The following is a 25,074-nucleotide window of genomic DNA, read 5'->3' on the forward strand; positions in this document are numbered from 1 at the left end:
TTGAGAGCTTATTTTACTGTCGCGCTCACTATAAGTCACTTAAGAGTGTTGCCTGAATTTAAATTTAATGTCAATCCTCTCAGAAACTCACCATTGGTCGTTATAGAGAGGGAGAAGTTAAACCTTTTGGCTAAATACCTACTTATGGACACTTGTTATTGCATCTGGTTTGCGATTAGACCTATTTAACCTGCATGTAATTTAATCTGGCCTTTCTCTGTATACATACATATATACATATCCAAGCCAAATAACATCACTGAAGAAAGATTTTAGCTGTAGATGTTTATACAGCACTTGACAGAACAAAAATCTACACATTTTCCGTTGGAACAGCAGGAAAATAACATGGCATTTTTGATGCACAGTATACAGGAATCTCTTTTTATTACAAATTTCAATGGTGCATGTTTCAGTTAAAGTGAAAAATAAAGACAGTATTATAACGTCTGAACATTAAAACACTAAAAACAGCAAGTATCAAAAGGATTGAACACTAGTGAAACAGAAATGCATGTCATTCAAGTAAACCCACCTATGGAGTAGCTGTGTTCAGATTGCCACCTGTTCTCCCTCCCTTTAAACTCTCTTGGCGTCCCAAAGACCGTCCTTTAGTGAGATCATGGAAAAGCTTTTGGACAGTTTGATTGCAGCCAATTATTGGCAGTGAGAGTAAGGCGGAGGAAGTGTGTTGAGGCAAAAAAAAAGTAGTTCAAGCAGCAAAATCTCCCTTTTTATACTGTTCCTAAAGGCTTGGAACAGACACAACTCAAGGCAGACTCTTTTGCACAGAGGATGGGCAGATTTCAAGGCAATCAAAACACAAGACAAAACAGAATTTTCTGAGATTGCAAAACCCTGTATTGCAAAGTAGTTATATTTGGTAATAGTTTCTAACATGCAAAATGTCTCACTGAAAAACAAAGACTTTGTTCTGTACTCAAAGCAGAACAATCTGGTGTGTTTAAAACCAACATGATGTTTTTCCATAATAAACTGAAGGATAGTCAAACAGTAATTGTGGATAAAGATACAGTAAAGCACAAACACCACATATTGATTAAATTAACAGATTGTACAATTGGTGCATAATGTGAAATAAGGCACTAGCAGTAAATAGTCTTACTTTCAATCAAACATCAGGTGACAACTGCATTTAGTATTCTATAGGTTGTGCTGGCCATTTAAAAAAAAAAAAGAAACATGTCTAGACAATTCGGTCAAGGCATTTAACAATCAACTGTCAGCTCTCTGGTAATATTTCTATATTGTGCAACAACTTGCTATAAAAGGTTGCCTGTATGATAAATATTAAGTATAGAAAATAAATAGAAATCTAGGTGAACACTTAGTTCTCACTACAGTGCTTTCCAAACTCTCTTAGCTTGGAGGAAACGACAACAGCGTCATGTGCGTACAAAATTTGGCCGAGCCACAGGGCTACGTCGGAGGCCGGATCCTGTCCTGCACAGCCTCTCTGTGCGTTCGCCACAGGGGCTGGAGGGGCGCGACACGAGCCCAGGCACTTACTGGAGCCTTTGTGGGAGAGCAGTCAGTCGGAGCCTCCCCCGAGGTTACAGAGCCGTCTCGAAGATAACCAGGCTGCCCTCTGCGTGTCCGTTGGCCACGTTGGGACGACTTCTGCTCTCGTAAGCCTGAAAACAAGATGGATCATCCCTGTCAACTCTCCACACAGGTAACGACTTGTTTAATTGCATGGGGGATGGTTTACCCTAAAAACACATAATTAGTGGGCTAGCTGTAGCCACACACACACACACCATAGCAACCACCTTGAACTGTGGCTTATCCGGTACTGTACAGCTAGCCCACGCATTTTCTCAGGAAACTTCTAGCGTTCAAATGTTTTTGAGTGAGTTTTTACCCGTTTGGCTGCTTCCAGTAGAGCTGCTGCCTCCTGCTTGCCTGTCTGCTGCACCATCTTGTAAAAGATGCCATCTGGATCTTGAAGCAGAGTGTAAGGCTCATCATAGGCATGGATTTGCCCTGCGTCTAGAACCTGGGCACAAAATCATAGAAACCGTATTCAGCGATAACCTTCTGACTGTGAGACCGGACTTTGTGCACTACTTTATTGGCTAACAAATCAAAATGGCCATATTGTTTTCAAATCAAAACTTAGTTCCCTCCACATAGTGCATTTAATTCACAACTGCACATTTCTTAATTTCCAATAATTCACAACTTCTAGGCTAAGCTGCTGACATCACACAACAAAAACCAAGAGGTCAACCTGTTTAGGCCTCTCAATGATTTTAGTCACAGAGGAGATAGTGGCGTCTACTGACCACTAGAGGTAACTTCCTGAGATATAAGTAAATGAATCCAAACGAATGGAAGTCTACGAACATTGTCCCCCAAAAAGGTCCTTCTTACAGACAAACCTAAATATAGAAGCTATCCACCTAACTGCTGCAACATGGTATGCATGCTGGTGATATCCTATGCTGCACACACATTATCAAACATCCGTGTCTGACACAAAAATATCTAAGCCAATATTAACCAAATGGTTTGAAAGAGCTGACCTGCAAGGCTATGTTGTTGACTCACAAGATGTGAACAACTGATGACTGGAATCACAGACTTTGGCAGTGTGAAGGCTATGGCTGCAACTAACAATTATTTTCATTGTCGCTGAATCTGTCGATTATTTTCTCAATTAATCGATTAGTTGTTTGGTCTATAAAATGTCAGAAAATGGTGAAAAATGTCGATCAGTGTTTCCCAAAGCCCAAGATGACGTCCTCAAATGTCTTGTTTTAAATTGTCCACAACCCTAAGATATTCAGTTTACTGTCATAGAGTAAAGAAACCAGAAAATATTCACAGGCTGTGCAGTCTAACTCGACCCGCTGTACCTTACAAGTTGTAACTTTCATTCTCGTTGTATTGAGCTGCTTAGTGTCTGTGGCTTAACCCATATGGACTTTGAATCCTGCCCTTACCAACTTAGCTGAGCAAAAATGTGTTAATAAAAGCTTACTAATCTTTCAGGGAACTGGATTTCAGCCCTGATGCAAAAGTAGGTCAACACTCCTCTAGCTTCAGCTTTCTCATTATGGAGTGGGGCTATCACAACAGTTTACCATGTTTTACTAAGTAGTAAAATGTCGTTGAAGATGGTACGATCGTTTACAGTGACATGGATGAATGTACAAGACAAACACGGGTGCGCACTCAGAGATCAATTGAAAGCAAAAGTGCAAACTTAACTTGCTCAAAGGAATTCAATAACTGGGCTCTCTCAGATCTGTCAGGAGGAGAGGACTCACCAGGATGCGGTCGCTGTCTACGATGGTGTTAAGGCGGTGAGCGATGGTCAGCACAGTGCATTCTCTGAACTTGTCTCGTATGGTTTTCTGGATCAGCTCATCTGTCCTGCAGGAGCCAGAGACATGGAAGAACACATTCAGGAAATGCATATTTGCAATCTTGTTCTTTGACTGTCCTAGTTTTACAGACATAAGGTGGCTAAGTATAAGTGCATGCATAGGTCACTGTTTTATGTATGGAGTGTATGATTATGTTTTTTGTCTGCCCAGAAAACTGAGGCAGAACTGGGGATAAAAAAAAAAAAAGGTTACAGAATTGAAGGTAGACTACTATACTATTTCATTGCTCTCTGCCTCTACCCTAACTGCCACTGTGGCTGGCGAGTGTGTGCAGTCTGTGTCTGCAGTACCTGGGGTCCACGTTGGCCGTGGCCTCATCGATGATGAGGATGCGGTTCTTCCTCAGGATGGCTCTGGCCAGACACACCAGCTGCCTCTGGCCCACGCTGAAGTTGGAGCCCGACTCGGCCAGAACCGTCTCCATCTTACCAGGCAGCTCCTCCACCACAGACTTCAGCTGCACCTGCACCGGGGGAAGAAAGACACATAACATTAATCTAGAAGTCCTGGTGAGTGGATGTGTGCACTGTGCTTCTAACCAGCCTCACAGAGAGCGTCCACTTTGTAATGTGTGTGTGCTGTATGGATGTGGGCTAGTTACTGGCCTCTTGCAGAGCGTTCCACAGGTTTTCATCAGTGTGTTGGTCGAAAGGGTCCAAGTTCTTCCTCATGGTGCCGGTAAACAGCACCGGGTCCTGGGAACAGAGGGGGAGAGGTCAGTGGGAAACTATTCAATAAGACAAACTGTTTACCAAAGGTGGATATTTAAACCAATTACTCTGCCGATTAATAGTCTAGTCTAAAAAGAACAAAGATTTCAAAGTGACAGCTTTTATGCATATGCTAAAACACTCAGTCCCAGTAGAATCCTGGTGATGGCAGATGGCTTATATTTTTCCCCCAGTAAATTTAAGAATATGTAAATTGGCAATTTTCATTCATACTGATGAACCAGCACTTAATGCTAATGCAAATACAAATAATAAATGCTGAACCAGCATTTGTGAGGCGTAGAAATGCAATATTTTGACTTGTGGGTGCATCTATACACAAAGAAATAGAAAATCAATACAGCCTATTATACCTACTCAGTATAAACTCACTATAGTACCATAGACATGCCAAGCCCCTATAGCACTAAAGGAATCTCAGTGGTTGTTCGCTTGGATGTTTTTAGGCCTTTACCTTTATTTCTCTGGGTTAACCTAGTTTAACTGTCTTGTCAGCTCTGTGCCTATAAATATATATATAATAACCTTAGGAGTTCAGTTTCCTGATTGAAGCCACAGACTGAAGAATAAATGTGACATGACCACCACGCGTTCTCAAAGCTCCAAGTTGGTCGCAGCTTACCACAAATTACGTGCTCGTATTAATGAACAGTCTGTGCTGTTCTTTGTAGCCTGAAACAAGTACAGTACCCAGTGTGATATTCTGAGGATGTGGGTGTTTATTTAGCTTCAGGACTAAGCAACAACACCACAGGACAAAACCCATTTGTGTGGAAAAGATCAAACTAACTATCAAACACAATTTCTTTGGAGTCTACATATTCAGTCCCCCCCCCCGCTGATACAAGCTTTGGTTCTACTGGCTTGATGCTGCAGGAGAGTTGATTGTGTTCACAAATACTGAATTAACTGTCCTGGGTTGTCCTGGTGAATTCAAAAACTGATCGGTATTCCACTTAAAACATACAGCATTTGTAAAAGCCAAGGAACCACTGATCTTGTGCGGTCAGTTATAATGTACACTGCAGGTCAGCTTATCAGTACCTGAGGAATGATGGACATCTTCTGCCGCAGGTCATGGAGGCCGATCTCTGAGGTCAAAACACCGTCGATGTAGATCTTTCCCTGTGGCTCTGCCAGGCGGAAGAGAGCAGAGACCAGGGAGCTTTTCCCAGCACCCGTCCTGCCCACAATGCCAACCTGACAAACAAGAAACACAGAGTGATTTGACTGTAAAAAGTCACAGTTTCTTTATTTTTGACATATTGTCAAATAACAGATCTTGTCTCTCTGCAAACCAAGATGTCGGACCTTCTCTTTGGGTCGGAACATGGCTTTCATGTTGTGCAGGACCAGCGGCCCATCAGCGCTGTAGGAGAAGTTGACCCGGTCAAAGGTCACCAGGCCTTGGCTGGGCCATTCAGGAGGAGGACGCTTCTGGGTTTCCCAGGGTGCTTCACTCTCCAACTCTGTGTACTCCACCACTCTCTCCACTGAGGTCATCTGAAGACAGAAGAAAATACAGCATGTCTTCTTTTATAGAGGCTTACCCAGCCACCTATGATCACAATCTTCATACTAGTTTAGCTTCACATCCAAGCAAGTAGCCAGGAAGATCATGACCAACATTTATCGTTGCAGTTCTCTGAAAGAAAACAGTGCCTTTGGCTGCACATTCCAGCCTGTCTGACATGTAACCTCACAGGAACATTTTTACCTTAAGGGGTTTAACAAGGCTGTCAGTAATCCAGTGTAACTGTCCATCCAAGAATCATTTACTGGGACATTCATCTGGTATTTAGGTAGAATAATGTAAAACCGGTTGTTAATCTTATCTTGAGTGGTATATAATGAGTACTTTATTTTATCATAATTTTACGATACAGTTGCATGACTTCATTGTCTTTAACATTTTGGCAGGGGCAGATTTATGTGGCACTTTGCAAAATAGAGTTACAAAGTACTTTACAGACAATAAAACAAAAGTTTAAAAACAAGACTAACAATGCCAGACATTTAAAACAAATACGAGAATAAAGGATATAAAAACAAATACGTTTTGGGAAAACTTAATTGTGATTTAAAAAGCTGTCTTTTCCAGCCTAAACTCTTCAGGCAGAGCGTTCCAAAGGCTAGGGGCCTGGATGACAAAAATCTGAGATGATATGAATATCTTACCATGTTCTCCACCTCTGCACTCTGCCTAACGCCCCACTGGAACATGCCCATCAGTGTGATGGAGTAGGACAGAGCCAGGCCCACGGCTCCAGCATCCAGCTCTAACGGGACCAAAATGAAGAATTTAAGTGCTTTTACTGTGGTAGACAACATTCACTTGCCCAATTCAACAAGAATTCACCAGCACTCCACTTCCAACATCCACTGCCCTTGGAATAGATTTTTCCCCACTTCTCAATAAAGCAAATTATTATCCACAAGCAAAGAAATGTTCTATGGCATGCACATATAGTTCTTTGGTGGCAGGACAGGAGCCATTAGTGCTTACAGTTATGATGATGATGATGATGATTGACTTTGACTGCAGATGATTGACTGATGACTGAACAAAGCCAATGTTTTAACTGGAAAAAAAGCATACAAAAAGTGTCCTTACGGTCTCTGAGCAGCAGGCAGCCAAATGCGGTGATGCTAACAAAGATGGAGCACATGCCATCGAGGCGGACAGCGAACCAGCGAGAGGTGGTCAGGAACAGGAACCAGGCCTCTGCAGGGGGGACAGGGGGAAACACGTCACCAAAACTAGTACCACAGCTCACACCGGCTTCATATCAACTATCTGGAAGAAGCTTCATCTTTCTTTCCCCTAGGTGTTTTCTAAAAATTCCTATATTTCTTAAGTCCAACCTAAATAATGGACTGAAGTGCTGCGACTGAAACTGAGCAGAACCTGAGTGCAGGTCCTGATGGGCGTCAAAGGTTTTCTGGAAGCGTTCTTCTGCTCTGAAGGCTCGTATTGTCCACAGGCCCTGAAGAGACGAAGACAGGTGGGAGAAGACTGGACTCCGAGCTACAGGAGAGAGGACAGAAGAGGGTGAAACACGTTGAAAAGCCTCCCATATTTTTAATGGCCATATAGTCTTTTATCATTCATCTCAACAGTTTTATATTGCCTTCCTAATTTACAGAGGCTTTTATCTTGCGGCTTTAAAAAAAAGATCCCCACATGCATGAAAGCATGCACACACTCACTAGTGGACTCCAGGCGTTTGATGTCTCTGGAGGTCTGCAGGAAGTAGCGACGGAGGAAGAGGAAGAGGAGGAGGAGGGGGAGCACGGGGATGAGGATCCAGGGGATCACCGATGTCGCCACAGCGATCACCCCAAGAATCTGCAGGGACACCTGTTCGGGGGGGAAAAAAAAATATTAATAAGGGATTTCAGTTGACTGTGTTTCTAAATGTGCATCTTGGCTGTCTCAACAGAACTGAACAGACAGGGTAAATTTTTGTGCTGTTTTTGCCTGAGAACTGATCATTTTGCCACATCTGATTGATGTTGTGTTCAGATAACATCAGCTTGTTAGCTAGGAAAAAAAAAAGGTATTGGTCTGAATGTGAGACTCTCATTGACTCACAGCCAAAACACAAGCAGTCTAGTCTGCCAAACAGTGTTTTCACTTAAGACAGAAGTAATTGGAAGTGAGAACTGCCAACACATAACCACAGAGACTGCATCAGAAACAGCAGTGATGGTATCGGGCTGAGATCTTTTGTGTTACTATTTCTAACATATATAGTAGTAGTAATATGGGCAGATTTTCAGATTTAATCGAAATATATTCGAGAGAATCGGGGAGACCCTGGGCCATGAAAATTGTGAGTGTCCTTGGGAAATCAGGAGGATTGGCAAGTTTGCTCCAAAGAGGTCAGGGGGTTTCTGTGTAGAAGCTCTTATTAGCTGCCGTCCCAGCAGTGTGAGACCTGTCCCTCACCTGAATGAAGTCCACAAAGGTCCATGGCATGTTGGAGTCCAGCTGGCCGATGTCCTTCGAAAACCTGTTTAAAACTCTTCCTGGAGCACAACAAGAGAGAGAAACGGGGGTCAAGTTCTGAAAGATGTTCCACTTTATCTTAGATTGTGTGATTATTTCAAAGAATATGATTTAAAAAAAACAAACATTAAAATTAAACCAATGCTAAAAAAAAAATATTTCTTGGAGAATCTTCTGATTTCAGCATCAAAATTGTTTTTTCCCTCAAAAATCACAGCTTTCTTGGTACTGTATTTTTCCCCAGACATACTGTAGTCACTGTTCACATGTAAACAAATGATTCTTTGATAAAGCCCATGACTGGAGCGTTCATACTACTTTCACGAGTTCTCAGAAGTTGACAGTTCCAACATTACTTCACTGTGTTTATTTGTTTACAGCTACTGTCTTTGATAACGTCAAGCATTCATGCCTCTCAGCAATACTTACAGCACAACGTCCAGAAAGCAACATAAGAGAAACAAAGATAACAGGAGAAGTAGAACTGCAATTTCTGATTCAGTTTAAGTATTCAATAATTAACGATTGAATCATCGATTGAAATTGATGGAACATTCTTTTTTCCACTACACATGTATAATTCTTCTTAATAGAATGACTCATAACAGAGGAGATCAATAATTTGATTACTGCTTGCAAGTAAACAGAGTAAACATGATTTTCTTTTGTAGCATACCAAGTAACACCAAAGTCACTCACAACATGCTGTTGGAGCTTGTGCTTTAACTTTTTCTTACCGATTGGGTTGATGTCAAAGAAGCGTACAGGTGTGCGGAGTATGGAGTTGAACATGCGGTTGTGGAGAGACTGTGCACATTTCACCAGAACGTTGAACAGCAGAAAGTTCCTAACAAAGCCAAAAATGATGGTGGCTGCAGTCAAACCTGTAAAAACAACAACCAGCAGAATATTCTCCTATACGCTATTGAAATCACAGATATATACAGTTGGCATGTTAACAGTTGCAGAGTAGATAATGTCACCGTCTCTTTTCAGATTACCTGCATAAATGCCCAGGTAGAAATCTATGTCCAGTACTTGGGTGATGTTGCGGCCATCTTGGATGATGGTGCTATTCACACTCAGCTTATCTTGCTCTCCAGCCCTGATGATGATGATCAATATGTTAGTGTAAAAAAAAGTAGTTATCAATGCAAAAGTGGTGATCTGTGAACAAAATAATAATACAGGAGATTAAAGTGAATCTGTAAAACTTAATTTCATTCTTACCAGTAAGCCAGCCACCAGTCCTGAAGAACATATGCCGACTACATACAAAGAAACAGGCATGTAAGTGTATGTAATCCCTTCATGCGTAACATTGCAAACATCAAAAACTCAAGTCCAGGCACATTTCTGTCTCCTCTGTCACACTTTCACTCAAGCCCTGAGGGTCGGTGGAGCAAGATAATATCAAGTTTCTATATTCTGAGGTTTCCTCCTGCTGCTTTTCCATAGGAAGTCATATCAGCTGAAACTCATCCTGCTGACAGAGGAATGAACAGGGCTCAGCATGCCGGATGGAGCTTCCTCACCCAAAGCTCATTCCTAACTGTTGCTGCTGTTGCAATTGAATTATGTAACAGGCAGCTGCACATTGTGAGAGGCCAAGAACCAATTCTACAGCCTTGAATAAGGTCTAACATAGTGATGCACAGATATATCGGTTGAATATCGGAAATTTTTGCAATGCAGTGCAATGCAATTTTTGCATTGTTGACTACAATCGGCTCATCGGCCGATACGACTAAATCCACCGATGGCAGTGGCCGATACTCATTAACATATATTGCGTCACTAATCTGTTCCAAAGACGTTCAAGTTTGAATGGAAGGACAGCCTATCAGCGTGAGGTAACAATGTTATTTGTTTATTTTAATGAAAAAAGGCATTTTTGGTTATGTGAAAGAATGTTACAATAAAAGATGTTCCTTAAATCTATATGTTCATTTGCTTTCTATTTATTTAGTTCAATTTCAAAAAGGGCATTTTTGGTTATGTGAAAGTTATTACAATAAAAGATGATCCTTAAATCTATATTCATTGTAAAGTATAATGAAGGGCAGAATATAGATTATTTTGGCAGGGCACAAATGGGTCAACACGAAACAAAATATCGGCAGGCTATTGGTATCGGCCGATTGTGGCGTTTGAAAAATCAGCTATCGTATCGGCCCAAAATTTCCATATCGGTGCATCCCTAGTCTAACACCATCTATTACAATACTGCACCATAATGCACATATTGCTTAATTCTGCTATAGCCTGGGACAATTTTTGATTCTGGAGGGGGCGACCATTATTTCGTTCAATTTACAACATAACTGTACATCGATGATGCAACTGACAACTGCTCTAAATTAATGTGCTCACAACATCTGAACATTCAGTTTCAGCCACATACTACTATTGAATCAATGGCTTGAACAAATGTGGTTTCAGGTTGCTAAAAATGTCCAGGTCAGCAATGTTTAGCAATTTTTCCAGTGAAGTGGTAGTTTTAAAAATGACACTGTTCATTTCTGATGAAACACTCTCACCTCAGCGCTGTCCATGCAAATTTTTTAACACAGGGGCTCCATAACTTTTTCATGCCCATGACCCACAGGTAGACTCTCATTAAAACACAGACCTCCAATTGATTAGATTCGGTCCCAAAGATTTTTGCATTTACTCATGGTTTAATAATGAATTGCATACCTGTATACTATAGGTGGGGAGAGGACAGTGAAACTTATAATCAAAATAGCCATCCTTATACATTCTGCTAAAATGCAGCAGTTGAAATAATAGTGAAATTAAACTATTCCTCATTCTGCTGAGGACCCTTGAAACCCCCTCAAGGACCCCATAAGGCCCCCAGACCCCACTTTGGGAGCCACTGGTTAAACCAACATCTTATCCCTTTACTTAACCTTGTGCTCTACTGTGCATTACCCATAAGAACAAGCACTTATTGGGACTGCCAGTGGTGGTGAGTGGGGAAACAGTGCTGTGCCGTAAGCTTACCTGAGCCAGCAGGTTGACCAATATCACAACTAGCAGCACCACAATGCTGGCTCCAGCTCTCAGGTATTTGACGTACAGGCGCGGCCCGATGGTCCCCTCCGCTCGACTCTCTTCCACTACCGTCTGCACCGGCTCTGCCTGGATGGAGCAGACCAGGGTGAGTTAAGGTCAGGCACTGTGATCACTGTGCACAGCTTTCATTTATCACAAAAAACAATTAAAAGCCTCTTTTAGAAAGGAGAATACCGGTTTCATTTAGAGTTATTTAGATAGAGTTATAGCCCATTCATTACTGTCTATGTCTAGTTTTTCCTCCAATCATTTTGCAATGCATGCTGTTTGTAATAAGATAACAATTAACAAATAACATCTACTCGTTTTCCGTCGTTATAAAATACAAACTTCATGGTGTCAAACCTAGCCTGCGACAACAAAGTTTGTAAGGCAACATGTTTGGAGGGATTATTTCCTGGCAGAGACTTCCATTTCTTCCTGTGGGTGTCAGGTGACTGAGTAGTACAGCAGCAGTAAGCAGTAATGTAACTTAATAACAAAGGATGTCAGCGATTAGTGAAAAGTTTTGTCCACATGAAAACACTCAACTTGGGTACAACGAAATAACGATACAACAGAGAAACTTTTACAAAAACAATTTAAGGCCCAATTTAAATTGGTAGGAAACGGCTTCTGAAGGAGGAAAACGAGCGCTGATATCTCCAACTACACTGACTGTGCAGACAAACCAGGAAGAATGGAGAGGACATGGCAAACTAGACGATTGGCACAAACTTAAAAAAAAACACTGGTATTATTAAAAATTATCATAACTAGTCCATACCTGGGGATGCACGTGCCACAACAGACTTGCCAAAAATGCGCATAAACAGCGTACATTTTGGAAAATGGAAAAATCTGCTTAGTCAGTCCCTGCAGTTTCAGATTGATTGGCCAACCCATTGAGGAGCAAAAGGAGTAAAGTAGGATATAGCATGTATATAGGATATGGATATAGATATAGCATATTGGCATGCCATCAGCGTGACATTCCTCCAATAAGGTTGTTCTAAGACACTTTTACTTAGTACCACTAGTGTTCATTACAGACTGGCAAGCACTGCCCTCTTCTGGAGAAATGAGGCAGCACAGTTTAATTCTAAACAAAGACCCTGCTAGTCAAAATGCATCTCAGTTGCAACAGGTCTCGGCTCTACAAGTATCTGTGACTCACTTCTGGTATAGACTTGCAGTCTGAGGGACAGAGGCAAAGACAGAGAGGGAGAGGACAGATGCTGTACACACCGGTAGCTGGTCGCCTCCGTCTTTGACCGAGTGCACAGAGGAAGTGTGGGAAAGCACAGAGTTCTCTGACAGAGTCCGGGTACGAATGGAGATGTCGTGAGGTGCCTGCTGCTCCTCCTCCTCCTGCAGCAGGGAGGTGAAGTCCACTCCAGAGTGCTGCAGCTCAGTATAGGTCCCGCGTGCCACCATGTGACCCTAACACACACACACACACACACATATACACTTAAGATACCCTGCACATCTATGTCTGTGTTTACATACCACTACTAACACCTAAACACTATCTGACCATGTATGCACGAGATTTTGAGATGTGTTTATGGTTTAGGAATATGTATGAAACGTATGTTAACAGCAACTGCTGATACTGCTATCAAAATACATTGTGTTATAAAGTAAAACAACTATGTGCCGTTCAAACAGACACATCCTTTTTAAGAGTGTACACACTGGACATACAGTAAGGTAAAAGGTAGCGTATGTAGAGGATGTTTCACTCTGCAGAGGCACCAACCTCCTTCAGGACCAGAATCTGGTCGGCTGCCTTCAGGTACTGCAGCTGGTGGGTGACCAGGATACGAGGCTTGTTCTTCAGCAGGCCGCAGATACACCTGACACAAAGACATGCGATCAGGTCAAGTTTCAGCACCAACACAAACCTAATTAAAAGAGATTACACAGAACATCTCCGTGCCAGAGCAGCCAATCCCTTGTATGTTTACATTAAATATTTACATTAAAATGTGCAGTGTATACAGACAGAAACTAAATCCTAAATACCAAACCCAAAGCTTGTGCAAACAAGTTTTACTAAATCTGTGTGTGCCTTCCCCATTCCTTATCACTATTATTGCATAGAGGTCTGGGAGTGTATTATGTAAGAGGAAGATTAGGACTCTGTTTCCATTGTCTGCCTGACAGTTGCAGCGCCACTCCTCTTCCTGTCTGACTTCTAGCCTTCCCAACATGGCTATAATTAAGTACAATAACACTTCATTTCCCTGTGATTTTTTCTTGATCTTGCTAGGTAAATGCCTTATTGAGGGTCTGGACTTGACCCGTCTGGCCTTGACATACTTGACACAGTTTATTTTACCAGTGTTCTTACTGATATTTAATTTTGTTGCAGAGCAAATCTAATTACAAGCTGGCGCTGTTTGTTGCAGCAATAAGTTAAAATGGGAGGAGAAGGGTCATGTTATGAAACGATGCAGACACATTCCCAGTCCGCTTTTACAAGGCTTTTCTACTGCTTTGATCTGATGCCGAACACTTTCCGCTCCAGCTTTGAAGCAGACTTCCACTGGGTGGTGAGCAGAACACTCCAGTATTTTCCGGTTTGGTGGGTGAAATAAATCCCCCAACGTTGTGGTTTAGGAGTGTGAGACGGGAGACAAACCTGGTGCTTTCATATCTACATGCATTGTGTACACAAAAACATACATGCACAAGTTTGTGGCCTCCCATCTTAAAATGTGTATTTGTCGGTCTGTATTAGTATAGTCCTTTATTTCTCTATTAAGCCCTTTGTGACTCACTCATTTTGATTGAAGTGCTTTATCAATCATTTTCACTTGACTGGCTTGATTTATGATCGCTCAGTGGGACGGTTAGGTAAATTCAAGTTGGGATGGCGCCCAAGCAGGTGCTGTGATTTGAACACACAATCAAGAACTACAGAGGGGGACTGATTGAGTTCAAGTACAGGATCAAACTTGGCAAAGTGGATGGGCCACATATTGGGAAGAACTGTTTTTGCTGAAAAGGTCACCCAACTGTCTCATAAAAACACAAGAACAAAAGCTTTAATTGAGTGCGAGTTGTTCTACAGTATTGAATATCTCTATGGCGGTGCCTGAGGCTCGTTCTGTAACCTTTAGTCACTCACTGTTCAAAGAGGTGTCTCCCAACCTCAGCATCCACAGCACTTAAAGGGTCGTCCAGGAGGTAGATGTCGGCGTCCTGGTACACAGCTCTGACAACACACACACACATTTTTTTCAGTGTCTACCAACAGTACTTAGATACTAATCCATGTGGAAGTTCTTAGCCAGAGTATATCTTACTAGACCTGGATCAAATAGAGCAACAAAAAAAAAGCAAGTTATTCTTAAGTGTGTGTTTTGATAAGTAAATTCCAGATGGGTGGAGTTAGCCATTTTCAACAATATAATGTGTGGCAGAGAGTCAAAACAATCATCTGAAATGTCCCAAAGCAGTAAACCCCACCCATATGTTACTGTAGATTAAAACAAACAGTTCTAATTCTGACTGTCGTGTTACCTGGCCAGGTTGACACGAGCTTTCTGCCCCCCGCTCAGTGTGGCTCCTCTGTCCCCGATCAGCGTCAGGTCTCCGTCTGGGAGCAGCTCTATGTCCTGCATACACAGACAACTGAGTATAAATACTGTACAACTCACAGCAAGAACCAACACAAGAGAGATCACAGTAAACATGCAAGACTGATAAAAGGTACACAAATCTTCCTAGTCAAATCTTTAGTCTTTCTACTCACAATCATGCACATGTTAATACTGGATAATGTACAGACACTGCTGCACTGCCCCAAAGGGAATTGTTTAGAAAATGTACTGTATTAAATGTATTGAATATGTAGTGTTCCCTTTTCAGCAGTCTGACGGTCAAAGAAATAGTCTGGCAGCCAGCAATTTGAGTGACACAAGTTTTGGACATGTCTGCATAATTCCTGCAAATTTCTGCAGTACCAACAAGAAAAGAGAAGATAAAGATGTATTATATGACTTCAAAATAGGCTACCACTGTACAGAGCAACACAAGGCTCCGAATAATAAAGACATAGTGTGAAAAATTCTAAGATCAGAATGTCTAGCAGAGGTGGAGAGTCAGACTGTCAGGTGTGATCGTCTTTCACCAAGAGAAGAAATGGCAGTGTGAATCCAACATGCCTGATCTAATTAGCTTTACAGTTTTTGCTAATAAGGAAGCATTCTGAAAATGTTCTATCACACTGAGTCAGCACATTGCCATTTTGAACTCAAAGCTGCTAGTCATGTGACTGTCATCATCATGTGATTGCATTAAAAATGTGTACCTGGGTTATGGTGCAGAAATAAAAAAAAATGATTCAGGCAATAAAACTTGCTAAATCGAAATACAAGGACAAGTTACACCTGTGTTGTAAACTCTGTGTAGAAGTCCAGCCAGTTTGAACTCCTCCACTCCTACGCCAATGACTACACCTTCAGTGACCCCTCGGTCAAGCTGCTCAAGTTCACAGACAACACCACCTTAAATGGGCCCAATTAAAAGACAATGACAAGTGCAACTGAGAGGTGTGTCAGATTGGTGGACTGCCATCAGGCCCACACTGCCAAATTACAAGTAAACCAGGGATTGTAAACAAAAGTCATTTGGACTCACAAGTAGCTTGTTTATTGGACAGAGTTTGGGGAATCTGTCATCACGCCAGGTTAGAGATTCTGCAGCGATTCTAGTCCCTATAACTTTAGCTAAGATGGACTTGTCTGCGCTCTTTGTCATAATTTACCTTCTCTAGTGTTCATACCAGTTAAGAACACATTAAGAAATGGCTCAATACAAGCATCAGTTGAGGCTGCCCTCAGTTCATTTGGTTATGCTAGTAACTACTGGCTTTCCGACGTCAACACCCGTCTCCTTATGTTCACAAAATCACACATTTTGGGGTCGTTTCCTGTTCGTTCGATGAAGTTCTCAAACAACAACAAACACAACACCACCACACCGAGACATGGTGTTTCGTATTTTCAGAAGTGCGGTTATTTGGTGCCACCCCAGTTGGAATGGCATTGTTCTCATCTGCCCAAAGGAACCAAAGTAAAGGAGGAAACATCCCAGAGTTCAAGCAAGCCGCTCCAAACATGCTTGGTGTGAATGCGCCCTTCGTGTGCCAACTACAACCTTGACTTGCAAGAACCCACAGATCCATTTCCTTCTGATAACCAAAGCCGCTATTGTGAACACAGCAAAGTAGATTAAACTCCTGGGGACCATCATCAATGCACCACCATTACTCAGACCAGCAATCCTGGTCCATTTCTACAAATCCATCACTGAAAGCATCTTCAGATTAGCCATCACAGTCTGGTATGACTCTGCCTCCTCCCACTTCAAGACAAGACTGCAGAGTGTCATTTGTGCGGCTGAGGCGGCAGCCTGCTGCCTGCTGCCCTCCATTAAAGATCCACAATGCCAGAGCAAGGAAATGGCAAAGAGGTGAAACCAGCTAGTTTACTTGCTTATTGCTTATTAAAACAGTTCTGGTGCATCAGTACCCCCCAGCATGGTCTTACCATGCACATACACACTGCACACAAACCGTACTCACAAACACACACACACACCACCCTGGACTGACAGACTCAATGATCCCGTCTTAATCTACACATCACATAAATGTCATTTATTCAGGCTATCTAGTACATCTGTGACTTTACAGCACTGGCAGATCCTTGCTACTTTACACCTTCAATACCACACGGCATTCTCCAGTTGGTTCGGTTCTGCTCAACCGCCTCATGATTAGGACCCTCTGGGACACCAGAATGCACTACCGGACACTCAGTACCCTCCTCACTACTGTCACCAACTATGCTAGTGGTCATACACTGAAACAGTCCTTCAGCTTTGAATTTATGCGTTAATGTTCAGACTCTTTTCATAGAGTACATCTTGTCTGCACATCTGAAGTCATGTTGATTTTTTTCCTACACCTAGCATGTCAATCCTGTATTGTGTAACTAGGGATGTCAGTTTCGGTTAATTTTGCTTTCGATAGGCCGACACCCATTAACCGGTAACTAACCGGTTAATTTTTAAGAAAAAACGCTTAATGACGTGAAATACAAGAAAGTGGCACTTTCCTTTTAGTCCGGCGCTCCATTGACTCAATGAGCTTTTTATATTATGTTATATTACTAGATTTCAGCATTGAGGTACTTACATTCATAATTTTGCATAGGCATACTAACCTAAAAACCTATTATTGGGAACCGCGAGAAAGTTTCAGAGCGACAGAGACACAGAGAGTCCCTGTAACCATAGTAACTCACTCTCACTCACTCACTCCTGCCTGCGTGCGCATGGCGTGAGAGGAGAGGGAGAGACACAGAAGAGCCGCTGACTGAGATTACTCTGAGCAGCATGCATGGGAATAAATTACAATATAATAGATTTGTGTATATTTCTCGCTTTCCCCTGATGGTCTGAATAACTCACTGCTGCACTGTGCTGCTGTTGTGCTGTGCTGCTCTGTCTTGTCTGTCCTGCTGTCAGTGTCCTTTTTTCACGCTGCAATGTTATCAGTTATGAATTTGTTTTTCACTGCATGAGAAAAAGGACTTGTGGCGTGAGAGCGTGTGAAAAGTGTCAATTGCATGAGTCTCTCGTTCAATGCGTGAGAGTTGGCAGCCCTGCTCAGACTGCTAGTTGAGCAGAGTGTGTATGCAAATTAACCTATATACCGACATGCGTAACCGGTCAAAAATATTCTCGGTGGTTAAACGATTAACGGTTAACCATTGACATCCCTATGTGTAACCATACTGTAATGTGTCAGCACCAATTGCCTGTGTCAAATTCCTTGTACACCAGTTGTACTTGTTGTACCCGTTATACTGCGAATACAAGCAAATTGATCCTGATGTGTCTCTCACCCTCTTGAGGGCACAGGCCCTGAGCACCTTCTCGTACTTCTGGGGGTTCAGCTCTTTGCCAAACAGGATGTTGCTGCGGATGGTTCCAGGGAAAACCCAGGGCTGCTGGGAAGCGTAGGTCAGCTGACCTTTGACCTTCAGCACCCCCTTGTCGTGAGGCAGCTCTCCTAGGATGGAGCTCAGCAAGGAGGACTGGTGGGACATGTAGACAAAGATAAAGATCTCACAAAAATGTTGACGTTCAATACTTTTCTCCTTTGTAAATATTCACACATCAGCCACCTAACCAGTGTCAGCCTCAATAATTCTCCTTCTTGTCTTCTGAAAACGAACCAACAGGCCAGAAGACAAGACAAGTTACAGAGTGAGTGACCTCTGACCTTTCCAGCCCCCACTGGTCCGATTACAGCCAGGAGTTGACGCGACTTCACAGTGAGAGAGACGTTCTGCAGAGACGGAGCGTCCAGACTCTGCAGGGGGTGTAAAAGAAATATTGAAGGCATATGATACACATATAATCCACAAATAATGCACCTATAGCCACACAGATTGAAAATTAACCCTGTATACCGCAGCAAGATGCAAGAAACAGCAATAAAGTGAAGTTTATTTCACTGTGACAATAAACATGGTGTGTGTATTCTATTTAGTAGCAACGTTCACCGTTAACATGCAAAATTCAGTTAAAGTTCAGTGAAGTAGTTTTGCATGATGCCACTATTCACATGCTGGGTTTGCCATGTATGGAAACCCATACTTTTGAGAGTTGTTTTTTTGCACACACACACACACACGACATCTTAGTAGATTCATCTGGCTTTTATGAAGACATTTTTAGATTTGTGGCATTTGTGTATTACGGCTACTCGTTAGCAGTGCTACAAGTCTCAATGCTTGTTTTAACATTACAAGTTATTAACCGTTTTACAGTTGTCAGTTGTACTGTCAACAAAGACTGCAAAATATGTAAAAGTCAATATGGAAAACATCAAAGTAAGCTAACAAAAACAGAAAACAGATGTTTGGAGTGGGTTCACCGATGATCAAAAAATGTGCACGAGAGATGAGTGTGTACCCAGCCAGTATCTGACCTTGTCCCAGTAGCAGATCAGGTCTTGGATTTCCACAGAGGCCTCCGTCCTCTCCTCCTGCGGCAGTACAGCGCTGTTTTTCGTGATCTCATCCAGCAGCAAGAACTCCTGGGTTGTAAATATGGATAGAATAGAATAGAATACAATAGAATACAATAGAATAGAATTACTACTGAGTTCAAAGGGTTATTATCCAAAAACATATGTATATAACCACCAACCACTTACCTTGTCACTAATCGGCATATCATTACGTAACTTATAGTGACATCATAAGATAAATCATATAATAATGAGTCACATTCACCATCCTCTCAACAACATTATGCAACAGGCACACAATATAAATCTAGTTACATTTTAAATGAGTCATATGCTGATTGCACCGGTAGGGCGAGTGATCAGGCTGAGCGGTAATTTCACACCGTCATCGCACACAACTGCCAGGTCGGCAGGTCTAAAATTAAACTTGAAACAGCTTGTAAAGACATCACCTGCACTTTAGAAGGTGACATGTGCTACTAATGTAAAATTATTGCACAACCTTATGAGACAAAGACAAGGGGGGGAAGGTGGTGCCTTGGCAGAGCCATGACATTCCCATCATTTCAACATGAAGCCATGTGAGCGCGGCAGCCATGGAAACATGTTGAATGAACTGAGCAGAGCTTAGCGACTTGTACTCTGATCTCAGTGAGAGATCAGAGTACAGCCGAGCACGGAAGTCTTTCTTTTTTTCCTTTTAATGACCCTTTCATCCCCCTTACTGTCTTTACCATTTGATTGCATAGATAGATATGCATTTCAAACATGTGCATGTCCATAAGTATCTAAAAAATATATACTGTATATAACAAAAGTAATTTCTCAGATGCCGGTCTAATTAAAAGCTCTGAGCGCAGACATGCTTGTCTCAGGGGGCTAAAGCCACAGTCCTCCGTACAGTAAAAAACAAAACACAACAACATCCACTTAAAGCATAAAGGTCAAGTGAACAAGTTGTAGTGCTACAAAAGTGCACACACTAAAATGGAAACAAGAGGCATAATCAATGCTCTCTTACTTAAATTGTCACTTGTAGAGTAATACGTGGATTTAGCTCTCCAATGTGATCACAGACACAGAAAGGATGTTTTCTGTTACCTTTCACAAATGAGGAAACATGAGAAATGGAATTTGATGTTTAGAAACATGCAGGTTATATATCAATGTGTGTACACGTGTGTGTACGTCTGTATACTCAAAAGGTTTTCTGTAACTATGTTTACACAAAGCCAAATAATTAATTAAGTTAGAATGACCAAACTAATCACAGTCTGATTGAAAATTCAACCCTGTTTAAAGAGCTGGGGTAAGCCTTTGACTAAAAACTAATAAATTGGTTGCCTTGAATCAGATAAAGGTTTTAATATGAAGCCCTGACGCATGCTTTTCATCCACACTCCAGGCGACAAGCTGCCTGCAGCGATAGAGTTCGGTAAAAACAGATGAGTGTTTGGTTATGAGTAAATATTTGGTTTACACGATGGAGGTTAGGTACTTGAAGCATTGCACAATTTAGACATTAGTCGTCCTGTTGGATGCAACATTTGCCCTGTTTGCAGTCAGATGTCAGATGCTTCTGTGCAAAGGTAGTGACCGCAGACCAATTTATAGCGGTTTGCAGTGTTGAAGATATTGCTAAACTTTGTTAGATTGAAAAAGAATACCCTTTGTTTTTCCCTTGATTGCTTTTCCTTTTGATTGATTTCCCTAGATCACACTGGTGACCTTTGTTTTGGACTTCTAAGCCTTGTCTTTTCTCTCATGATGACTGTATCACCACCCTGTGTGTATAAAAAGACCTTGCTAAAGACAGTACAGGGAGAGAAACTATTCTCCTCTCCTGTGTGCACACATAACTATAACAGGATCAGCAACAGCTTATGTGTTGTAATTCGCATTCCACTGTGATTTTTCCCTTTGAATAAATTTGACTATAATTATAAGTGTCATTTTGATTAAATTCCACAACAGCAGACTTGCAATACAAGAAAAAGATGAAGAGAGCACTGTGTCCATGTGCACGCTTGAGGATGCAAACAGTTAACATAATTTTTTTTTCAAGAGGCTGCATGTACATGTAGTCTCTACCAGTCTCAAGCCAATGCTAGTGAATTTGAAAGACTTGATAACACAAATAAAATGTAGGAAACTCAGAGCTGGTCTTGTTTGATTGGATTCTCTGAGTAAATATTTGTCTCCATTTAGCAGATCAGGTAAATCATGAATGTGTGCCAACAGCTAATTGTGTGAACATACAGTATGCAATTACACTCCTGATGACAGCAGTTTGAGACTTACAAAACAAAACCTCTGACAGTGACACCTCCGCCTTTGAAGCTTAAAAAACAAGGTACAAGTTAACGCTGGAAACTTCTGTGTTGAATTTTCCGAGTCACGAGCCGCCTCCGTACCTTAATCCTGCGGACGCTGACACGGCACTCAAACAGCTTCTCGATGGCGGCGGGGAAGAAGAGGGTGACGGTCAGTCGCACGGCGGTGTACAGCGACACCGTCACAAACACACGGCTGGCCGTCAGAGTGTTTCCCAGGAGCACGTAGAGGGTGAAGGTGATGAAGACGATGATCTTGCTGGCTGAGAAGAAGGAGGCCATGTTGAGGCCCCGTAGGTAGGAGCTCTTCATGATCATGGAGATCTCCTTCCTAATGAGACACAGAGCGCCAGAGATTAGGATTTATATTTCTCTTAAGTAATTTTATATCTCTTGCTTTCCAGCAGTGTATAACTGTATATTAACTGTATATCTCATGGCCCATTTCATCCTTAAACTTTTTAATAACTCTGAAGTACCTTGAATGATACGAAATGTGCTATATAAAAGACAGATGGTTTGATTAATTGAATGACTGATATGATGCTACACAAAGAACCGCAGAAAAGCTCCAGACATTTCCATGTATTCCAACACTAAACGTTTTGAGACATTAAAATCTTGAACAAACACTGTTCCACTCATGTTGGCTGTGTTTTTGCACCCATCTTATCACACCCAAGCAGCTTGTGCAAAGACGCAATTCTGGTGGAGATGCAGAGATGTAGCAGGTTAAAGATTGAATGGCATATTCAATCCTTAACCTGCTACATCTCTGCTTCTCCACCAGAATTGCGTCTTTGGACAAGCTGCTTTGCCACTCTTATATCCTATTCAATTTTACCACAGTGAAGGCAGGGGAAATTTCCATGTGTGTATTTTGGCTTTTCCTTCTTTTCTTTTGTCAACTCTATCTTAGATAAAGGTAAGACTCGAGGAAACACTTAATAATTTTCTGGTTTTGGGTTCTTATGCTCCCTGTCTGTTTCCAGAGCAATGTATCGCTGTCAGACATTTGTGCCTCCGGATGACACCAAGCATGACAATAATATTGACAAAGTGTTAGGGGCTAAAACAAACACACAATGGTATTGAAAGTTTACCTAAGCCTGCACCTGTCTACTCATGAGCATCTGCCTGCCCCTGTGTTTTCCATAGCCCGTGGGTTCATGCTAATATGTGTCATTTCAAACGGAGAAGGGCAGCAGTGGCCCTGCTGCACGCCGAGGGAAGAATTCAAAACAGTCAAAGCATGCCGTTCTGATGAATATGTCAAAGGCATTCCAGTGTTGTGCCTTACAACCAGATTATCATGATTTTTTGGACTGTTGTAATGTCACTAACTACACTTTCTTCTACAGAAATCATACTGTAGGCCATACTGCACAAACGGACACAGCTATAGACTGCTGAATATATACATGTAGAGCGATATGTACAGCATACATCATACATGGTATGTCTTACATGGCCCCTTTGCACTGCATATGAGGTCCTGATGTTGACGCACCATGTGTATCAGTATGTACTATCAAACTGTAGAAGTTGTCAATATGTCTCTGCACCAGTTTTACATTTGTGCTCAGTGATTTAAATGATTGTGGTTCTGATATTAATTCAGTAAATGAAACCAAAAAACAACCACAATCTTCTTCAGCAAGCCGTGTTTTGGTTGTGGTCATGTGTAGTGTTGTACCTCATAGTGCACTGTACGTGAGTAAGTGATACCCAGTTGACACCTGACCTGATGCGCCAAGTTTGACACCAACCATGAAGTGTGTAACTTGAACTGAAGACTAAAAGGTATTCAACTGAACAGATCATGAATTTCTAAACAGAGAAGTAAGGATTTTCTCACTATGATTTCAGGATTTGCGTGTCGGGATAGCAGGATACTGATCCAACTCTACCAATTTACTTTAGCGCAGGTAATTAAGAATGGCTTGATTTTTGCACATGGTCATATAGGCACAGCACCATAGATTACACTGGCGTTTAACATATTGCCACTTATTGCCACTAAATGTGCATGCCTGGTGACCACAATTGCCAAACCATCACTAGGGACACCAGGCTTGTTTAAAGAAATAAAGGGAGTTACGTCTTTTTCCTTACTTTTGAGATGCTTTGCATGTGTATATGCACCGGAGTGAGCTTTATATGAGAGGCATGGAGGTGAAATTGGTACCAATATCCTTGTCGCCAATGGGCAAAATAATGTACGCAATTTGTTGGAGGCTTTTATCTAAAGTGCCTTTATATGTGTTGTGTATATGTTTTAGCATGAGTGGGAATAAAACTCCTAGCACCTGCAGTTGTAGTACCATGCTCTACCCACTGAGCCACGCAGGACCATTTGTAGCATGATCAAACAGCTGATTTTTCAGGGAACTTCGGTTGCCAATACTACATGCAGTAAAATTTGGATTTTGGAGCAGGCAGGAATTCAATGCCTTGCTCCAGGACAATCAAACCTGTGGCCACCGATGTTGATGTGTATGAGTGGCTGAGTGGATCACAAAGTTAATTCCCCACCCTGGTCTTTGGTTAGGACAGTCATCAGGAAGGGTAGTGGTGAGAAAGCTTAGATTCACAGTGATCATGCAGTGTTGTGAACCCTCCACCTTTGTTGCATGTCAACCACATCGTTGTCTCTCTTATCTACACAGTTTAATACAGACAAAGTGGTGTAAAATCATGCAAATACTCAGGCGTACATGTGGGAACTCTTTAAATTCATATTCTTAATGAGGCATATTCTTGAAAGGCACCAAAATAAAACAAGAACACATCGAAATGGTACAAATTGGATTTGTGTAAACAGTGAAAAACAAGTGTATCATAACTACTTACAGCTCACAGCAACATGATGAGGAATATGAAAACACAGGAAACGAGCAGGACACACTTACAATGACCCCAATACCTCTTTAATCGCTTATTCGCCCTTGGGAAAACTACTCATACCATGAGGAAAATAGTTGACAATAGAAATCCTTTGAATGTTTTTACCTTCTGACCTCAGAGACCAAAGCTGCGAATGGTTTCTCCCAGGCGTACATCTTGATGATCCTAATCCCAGACACCACTTCATTCATTGTGCGAATTCTGCTGTCAGTGAGAACAGCCGTCTTACTCCTGCAAAGGAAGGGGGAAAATTAAGGTTGACTTACTAAAAAAGGCATCATTTACCATATAACAATCTTGTCAGAACTTAAAATGTGAATGAGATGTTAATTATAAGCACTTCAGTTATTCCATTACAACATGTGCTCTTGGAAGGGAATTGCGATAGGAAAAAAAGTCAGAATTATGACCACCAATGGTATATGTGCCATAAAAAAATCCAAGTCCAGGCACTTGTATGGATTTGAATAATAAAAAGCATTTATTAGACAGGATAGAACATTAACAACTAGAACATTTGCAACGAAGGTCCTATTTTTATAGCCACAAGGCCTAG

The 25,074-nt window shown here is 41.7% G+C and overlaps 1 protein-coding gene across 1 annotated transcript in view; it reads right to left on the bottom strand.

Moving 5' to 3' along the window:
- Positions 1 to 272: 272 nt before the first annotated feature.
- LOC139648297 (ATP-binding cassette sub-family C member 4-like) overlaps positions 273 to 25,074 on the bottom strand; it is a 33,520-nt gene continuing 8,718 nt past the window's right edge. Inside the window, exons 7-31 of the mRNA XM_071524372.1 lie at positions 24,624 to 24,749; positions 21,693 to 21,942; positions 19,237 to 19,344; positions 18,526 to 18,615; positions 18,146 to 18,337; positions 14,754 to 14,848; positions 14,359 to 14,445; positions 12,985 to 13,081; positions 12,468 to 12,662; positions 11,169 to 11,306; positions 9,390 to 9,427; positions 9,161 to 9,264; positions 8,897 to 9,043; positions 8,100 to 8,179; positions 7,358 to 7,508; positions 7,056 to 7,175; positions 6,762 to 6,872; positions 6,326 to 6,426; positions 5,459 to 5,650; positions 5,192 to 5,347; positions 4,022 to 4,111; positions 3,707 to 3,879; positions 3,297 to 3,402; positions 1,886 to 2,020; positions 273 to 1,655 (exon numbers count right to left, since the gene is read on the bottom strand). Coding sequence (XP_071380473.1) covers positions 1,575 to 1,655; positions 1,886 to 2,020; positions 3,297 to 3,402; positions 3,707 to 3,879; positions 4,022 to 4,111; positions 5,192 to 5,347; positions 5,459 to 5,650; positions 6,326 to 6,426; positions 6,762 to 6,872; positions 7,056 to 7,175; positions 7,358 to 7,508; positions 8,100 to 8,179; positions 8,897 to 9,043; positions 9,161 to 9,264; positions 9,390 to 9,427; positions 11,169 to 11,306; positions 12,468 to 12,662; positions 12,985 to 13,081; positions 14,359 to 14,445; positions 14,754 to 14,848; positions 18,146 to 18,337; positions 18,526 to 18,615; positions 19,237 to 19,344; positions 21,693 to 21,942; positions 24,624 to 24,749 — 3,163 coding nt within the window. The 3' untranslated portion in view covers positions 273 to 1,574. The remainder of the gene's footprint in view (positions 1,656 to 1,885; positions 2,021 to 3,296; positions 3,403 to 3,706; positions 3,880 to 4,021; positions 4,112 to 5,191; positions 5,348 to 5,458; positions 5,651 to 6,325; positions 6,427 to 6,761; positions 6,873 to 7,055; positions 7,176 to 7,357; positions 7,509 to 8,099; positions 8,180 to 8,896; positions 9,044 to 9,160; positions 9,265 to 9,389; positions 9,428 to 11,168; positions 11,307 to 12,467; positions 12,663 to 12,984; positions 13,082 to 14,358; positions 14,446 to 14,753; positions 14,849 to 18,145; positions 18,338 to 18,525; positions 18,616 to 19,236; positions 19,345 to 21,692; positions 21,943 to 24,623; positions 24,750 to 25,074) is intronic.

This window comes from Centroberyx affinis, unplaced genomic scaffold (genome assembly GCF_046629955.1).
Source record: "Centroberyx affinis isolate AG114_WGS23_722 - 3 ecotype Tasmania unplaced genomic scaffold, CSIRO-AGI_Caff_v1 ptg001190l_1, whole genome shotgun sequence".
NCBI lineage: Eukaryota > Metazoa > Chordata > Actinopteri > Beryciformes > Berycidae > Centroberyx > Centroberyx affinis.